General features: G+C 36.6%; 1 protein-coding gene across 1 annotated transcript; it reads left to right on the top strand.

The window, feature by feature from the left end:
- The first annotated feature begins 345 nt into the window (after positions 1 to 345).
- Positions 346 to 5,165, top strand: rdh12l (retinol dehydrogenase 12, like). The gene is made up of 7 exons (XM_032552116.1): positions 346 to 479; positions 739 to 854; positions 3,088 to 3,243; positions 3,324 to 3,428; positions 3,645 to 3,854; positions 4,353 to 4,545; positions 4,673 to 5,165. The coding sequence occupies exons 1-7, from the start codon at positions 466 to 468 to the stop codon at positions 4,773 to 4,775; spliced, it is 897 nt and encodes a 298-aa protein (XP_032408007.1). The 5' UTR covers positions 346 to 465; the 3' UTR covers positions 4,776 to 5,165.
- The last annotated feature ends 1,728 nt before the right edge of the window (positions 5,166 to 6,893 follow it).

Genomic DNA, 6,893 nt, shown 5'->3' with positions numbered 1-6,893 from the left:
TCTGGACAGGGATTTCTTTCGCTAATATTATAATCCATATACAAATGAAACAAAAAAAGATATTCTTAACGTTTATATAATTAAATTAAATTTTGAAAGTTACAATTTTTTGGTTGTATCGTCTTTTATTACTCTCTCGTTTTTATTTTTTTTAATATAATTTCCCCTAAAATGTTAAAATGTTGTTTGTTTTTTTAAATGGCTGCATTAATATTGGTTTACCGGTATGCGTAATCAACCAGACCAATCAAAAACGGCGACAGAGTTTGACCAATCAGCTGTGTCTAACACTGACGAGCTCGCATCTGATTGGTCAGAACGCCTGTCTGTTGGAGATAAGTGTGTCGTCACAGTTGTGCCTTACATTTTAATTGAGAAACGCCGTGGTGGAAGCTGCTGAAGAACTGGTTCTCAGTTTGTCCGGTTTTCTGGGGTTTTTGGTAACATTTTCATCTGCCTAGTAACATGCAAGCTCTAAGGTGAGGCTGCTGTTCTGTTTGTAATCGCCTAGTCTTTACGTTGTTTGTTTAAAGTGTTGACTATCTGTATCATACTAGCTGTATGTAAACTTTTAGCCAAACAAACAACTTCAGTTTGTAAGCTAAGTGTTATTAGCGTCTCATTTGTAACATTTAAGCTTGAGTGCGAACTGTCATGGTTTTGTTTAGCGGTAGTTTAGTAATGTCCACGCCCATTACGTTGATTGAGACACCGGCTGAGATTTCATAACTTCCCCAGAAACCTCTTCGGGGCTCCCTGGTCCTCTGACGTCAGGCTCGATGGCCAAACCGCGGTGATCACAGGCGCAAACACCGGGATAGGCAAAGAGACTGCCATCGATCTGGCTAAAAGAGGTAAGCAGCTCAATCAAACCTGGTTTCTGATCTTTATTGGGTTGACATTAAGTACTTTAAATGATCTTGACATCATAACAAACGAAAATAATTTTGTCAAGATATGAAGATCTAATAGTGCAGTAATCTACAGACTTTAAAAACCTGCCATTTTTAAAAACTTTTTATGGCTGCAACTAGCGATTATTTTAGTAATTGATCCTTCTACCGGATTATTCCGACGATTAATCGAAATTAAAAACTGGCACATGCTACAGAGTTTTCAGTTAACCACTTCAGCCTTTTTAATACAGTTTGATAAATACAATAAGATATGCAAATACTTTAATTTCTGTATTAAAAAAAGAAAACAAACATTTTACTGTTTAAAAAGCAATGACATTGCATTAGCATCCCTTTAGTGAATTTGAACTAGGTGAAGCTAAAACGATGCCACTTAAGGAGTTTTGGAAAAACTTATTTACAGACAACAGTGTTTAACTTAACTGCAAAATGCATGTATATTTTTGGCTTAATTACTGCTCTGCCTTTTTAAGAAATTGCCCCTTTTTTGAGTCTCTATACTCCAGTTATTGATTACTAAACTAGTTAAGAGTCATATTAATAATTTCAACCCTATAATAAATTAGGATTTTTTTTAAGCTACTTTGCAATTTGTTTAAATGGATACTCTTTTTAATTGTACATGTTTTGGATCATTGGCTTTTCTGGAGAACCTGGAAGATAAAAAGTTCACTACCTGATTAGAATATGACTTAAAGCTGCTGTTTAGTTGAATTATTGGACTTCCATGGGGAACGCTAAACTATTTTAGCTTGTGCCTCTGCAGGAAAAATTACTGAAAAGCAGCACTGTGCGGGAACCTTAAAGTGTGGTTTTACATATTTAAACCAATTCTAACTACTTCTGCAGTTGAATGCAATCAGCAGCTTTGATCTGACTGACATAAGAGAGGAAGTAGAATCGTAAATGTTAAAGTTGTTTCATAAGAAATGAAGTAGTGGACATTTGTGGCAGTTAAATAACCAAATCTCGAGTCAGTCATGTGTTATCTGCTTTCTGTGGCTCAGATCATTTAACAGATGATGATCTGAGCCGCAGATACTCATTTGTACACCAGTTTTAGCGTCTGTGCTAAAACTGAAAGTAGACTGAAAGAAATAATCCCTGTTGTCTCATTAGGTTTTTGCCAGGCTGTCTTCACGATGTAGAGTGAACATCCTCTTACACCTTAAACAGAAATTGAAAATGTACTTTTTAAGTTGTAAATTAGTTTGTTTTTTATGTTTTGATTTCTGCATTTGAGGCTTAATCTAAAGTCAAAGACTTCATGGTTGCTTAAGATGGAACTCCAAATGTGAATATAAACCTCTTGTTATGACTGTCAATCTTTTATCTCATCTGAGATTTCCTCCAGAAATATTCTGGCTTGTCGGTGTGTGGGAAGTTTGCCAGCAGCTTTTGGCCAAAATATTTTACATAGTCCTAAATGTATTTAAATGTGAACCCAATTCTTGCACCCAAGCTTTTTTTGTTTTGTCGCACCTTTTTAGGGGGAAAAAAAGATTTTCAAATACTTAAAGGTCAAAATTAGTTTCTGCTTCTAGAAATGTATATGAACTTTTGTGTTCAATTTTGAGCTCACTAATATTTGCCTTCAAATTTACTTTAAATTGTTAGTTTTTCTATAAAAAAAGACAATTATAAAAGTTTTTCCCTTTTGAACTTTTTATTTTAGAATAAATTATTTTTCTTTTCTCCACACTACCTAAAGTAAGAATATTTATACAAAATCTAACTCGCTATCGTAGTTTGATCATTGGAGGTCCAAACTGACCAAGATAAAACATAACCTGGTCCTGAGGAGAAACCTCTTCACACTTCTGGTCACAAGAGGGCGCTCTATTCATTTCCTAAGATAAAACATAATCTGGTCCTGAGGAGAAACATCTTCACACTTCTGGTCACAAGAGGGCGCTCTATTCATTTCCTAAGATAAAACATAATCTGGTCCTGAGGAGAAACATCTTCACACTTCTGGTCACAAGAGGGCGCTCTATTCATTTCATAAGAGTTTCTTTGTGCAGTTTTGCCTTAATACAGATGTGTGGCTTTATTTTTGTGTGTGAAGAGATTAGACGTTTTAATTGCTGTTTTTTTCTTCTTCTTCTTCTCTCTCCCTTAAAGTATGCTGAACTTCAGTTTTTCAATAATTTTTTTTGTATCTATTTAGGAGCCAGAGTGATCTTGGCGTGTCGGGACATGGAGAAAGCCCAGACGGCGTTGACGGAAATCATCAAAAGCTCCGGCAACGACAATGTCATCTGCATGAAACTGGATTTATCAGACACAAAATCGATCAGAGAGTTTGCAACAAACGTCCAGCAAAGTAAATGGAGGAATAGTTATAAATTTACCTAAATGCTTCAAGAGTTTTAAACTTTTTTTTTTTTTTTCTTTACTCTGCAGATGAGCTGAAGCTCAACCTCCTCATCAACAATGCAGGTGTGATGGTTTGTCCGTATGGGAAGACAGCCGATGGCTTTGAGATGCAGATTGGAGTCAATCACTTTGGTAAATATAACCAATCACAAACAAACTTGGTGTGTAGTAACATGACACACATTCGTGATTATTGTTACATCAGATCATTCAAATATTAATATTATACAGCATTTTTGTTTCTTAAAATAGAGGTTTGTTAATGTGATTGTTCTACATTAGCTCTCAACATTATTTCTGTAAAACGTTCGAATTTAAGTTGAAATGTTGGCTCTTTTCTTTCTTTAGGTCACTTCCTGCTGACTTACTTGTTGATGGACCTGATTAAAAGTTCGGCCCCGGCCAGAATCGTAAACGTGTCCTCCATGGCTCATTCCTGGGGCTCCATCAACCTGGAGGACATCAACAGCGAGAAAAGCTACAACAAGAGCAAAGCTTACTCTCAGAGCAAGCTCGCTAACGTGCTCTTCACCCGCTCACTGGCCAAAAGACTGGAAGGTTTGTCACAACCTCATCGCTGCCATTTAACTTATTATACGGTTCATTTAAAGTTGTTGTTGGAAATTTACATGTTTGGAGCTTTATTTTATTTTCCAGGAATAAAATGATTGATTTAAAATAATGGTTTGTGTGAAAGAATTAGAAGTTGGTGAGAATAAAAACAGGCTCTGGCAAATTCAGAGATACTGATTATGCTAAATTCTCACACTGAATTTTTTTTTTTGTACTTCCATTTTTAACTCGACTGCTTCTAAAAACATCCCATACGCCTAATAAAAATGTATTTGCCAATAAATTACCTTTTCATGGTGTCTGGAAAACGAGCAATTTCAAACAGTTCCTGAGACGTCTCGCGTTGCCGTTACCTAGCAACCCCAGTGGAACTCGAATTCACATAAAAATTTTAAAGCTTTTAAACCTCATCGATCATTAGATTCTGAAGAGATTTCAGCTCCTGATGCGTTTTGGTTGTTGATGTGTTGGACGCTCGTTTAGGCACCGGAGTGACCACATACTCCCTCCACCCTGGCGTCGTTCAGACGGACCTGTGGCGCCACCTGAGCGCCCCCGAGAGGTTCTTCATGAAGATTGCCAAACCTTTCACCAAAGACTCAGCGGAGGGAGCTCAGACCACGATCTACTGCGCCGTGGAGCCATCTTTAGAAAAGGAGAGCGGTGGATATTACAGGTACGTCCAGTTCAAAGGTAGCAGCTAATGACTTGTGGGCTTTGTGGGAATTATCTCCATAAATGACCCATTTGTGTGATGGAATGTGGATATAAAGTAGTTCATGTCAACCTCTGGTTGTTTGCAGTGGCTGCGCTGCTGCCAACTGCTCTGCTGCTGGGAAAGACGACGAGTTGGCACAGAAGCTGTGGGAGCTGAGCTGCAAGATGCTATCCTTGTCATGGGACTAAAGCCTTTCATCCCATTTATTTGACAAACTCATTCCTTAACGTCTTCGTAGAAAACTACTTGTTGCGCACAGCATTTTCCCTGCTGTTTGTACATGTTTGTGTTAATACAAGGTTTTACTAACTGTTTTTTTTTAAATGAATACAGCTATGAAGTAAATTTTCATGGTCTTTTTGACTAAAACAGATGGGGAATTTGTTCCCATCTGTTTACATGTTGCACAGTAAACCTGGATGCTTATTTAAAAGATCCAGTTTTGTAAACTTTATCATAGGAGTGACTGCTGATAACTGGATTAATTTGGTTCTGGTGGGTTTATCCAGGCCCATTATGTAGAATTTTCTACCTGTCATTTTTGTGCACTTTTATAAATTAAAGATTTAAATTTAAAAACATAAAACTTTGAGTCAAACTTGATTATTTAGCTTTATTTTTACTTGCTAGAGGGATACAGATGCATCATCATTGGTTAATATTTTATAAGATTTTTACTTGCAACAAGACATTTTACGCTCTTCTAACTGAAATAATCTTCCAATGGAACTAGTATTTATCAATATTCAAGAATTAGACTTAAAACAAGTATTTAGCTCAAAAGTTATTTGTTTTTCAAGTACAGTGGTATTTGGAATAGAAACTAGACAAAAATGCTTGCATTTAGTTTTTTGCAGTGATGCACACTAAATAAATTAAACTTGTTTTATTAGGAAACGTCTTGTATGACAAAACCTGAAGGCCAGGCTAAAGATTGCAGAATAAAAACAGATTTTATTGTCCCACAAAGGGGAAATTCAGGTGCAACAGCATCATGTATAAATGTTGTTTGGTGTTAATCTTGTATTTAATATATTTTATTAAAAGGAAATGCAGAAAAAGCCCAGGGCAGCTGAGTCCAAAACTGAATTATTTGGACATCAGGATAGCGAACATATTCGACAACCAAACAGAATTACAGGAGGAGATGCTAACTGAAGTACGGCGGCGGTGGTTTCATGGTTTGGAAACTACTGCTTTTTCAAACCTTTTCTATTCCAAACAAATTCAACCATTTAAAAAGTTATATATTTTGAGTTTTTTCTTGACTGCTTGGCTCAATGTTAATATAATCTATTTCTGATTACGCCTTCTTTGCATTATGACCCAGTTTGTCCTTCTGGAATTTAACAAACTTAGTGCAGAACATGATGGACCTGAAAACTAGCTGAGCAATCTGTGGTGTTTATCAACAACAGATTTTTGCAGACTGACTTTTTTAGAGGAAGGTGTAACTCTGCCGCCCAAGTTTCCGTTATCTCCTCAGAGGTCGTTCTAGCCACACATCGCTGCAGCCGAACTACATTCACTCCAGTGAGGAGAAAGGACATAAAGTCTGTCTTTATAACTTACAGATCCAACTTTAGTTTTCAAGTGAAATATTAAACTCCAAACATCCTAATTTTAAACATACTCATAATTTTCTTCTGCCTGTGTTCACTGTCACCAATTTGGACAGAGCTTATCTACTTCTGCAGGATTCGAATAGATGCAGTAAAACGAGGATAAAGACTTGAGGTGTGCAATAAAATGCTTTGCTTTTGTAAGAGCAGAAATACTTTTTATGGAGTTGGTTTTTACTGAGGATATCTGGCGCCGTTAATGGTCAATCTAACCTAAAACTTCCTTTCCTTGCGTGCGAAGCACAAAGTTGGATAAAATATGATTTTGAAGTAAGCTGTTTGGACAGATAAGAACAACAATTGTGATGATTTGGCTTATTTGGCAATGCTGAAATGGAGCAGATGTGAGGTCAAGAGGTTTAAATATTCCCAGGAAAAACCCAATACACACTCAATTCAAAGGCTGCCAAGATTCCTACGTAAAACATGAGCAGTAATGCTATTGGTCAAAACTTACCAACTTACACCAGTGAAAATGTGATTGTATAAAACAGGTTGATCCTAACAATAGAGAGATTTTGGGGAAATATTTTGGGACTTTGATGTTGAATTGATGAAGCTGTAAGATAATCTGTGGAAGAGTGTAATAAATCTCCACCCTCCGTGGCCAGCAGCAAAAGGACACGTCTGAGTGTTGTTTCTTATCTATAAAATATAATTAAGAGTTTAGTACCTTTCAAATCT

Source organism: Xiphophorus hellerii, chromosome 21, assembly GCF_003331165.1.
Source record: "Xiphophorus hellerii strain 12219 chromosome 21, Xiphophorus_hellerii-4.1, whole genome shotgun sequence".
Classification (NCBI taxonomy): domain Eukaryota; kingdom Metazoa; phylum Chordata; class Actinopteri; order Cyprinodontiformes; family Poeciliidae; genus Xiphophorus; species Xiphophorus hellerii.
This window is presented reverse-complemented; position numbering and strand designations above follow the sequence as displayed.

Bases quoted from the DNA above. Each gene is read 5' to 3' on its own strand.
- rdh12l (XM_032552116.1), top strand. The intron at 855-3,087 runs GTAAGCAGCTCA...GTATCTATTTAG, and splicing joins CATCGATCTGGCTAAAAGAG to GAGCCAGAGTGATCTTGGCG. The intron at 3,429-3,644 runs GTAAATATAACC...TTCTTTCTTTAG, and splicing joins GATTGGAGTCAATCACTTTG to GTCACTTCCTGCTGACTTAC.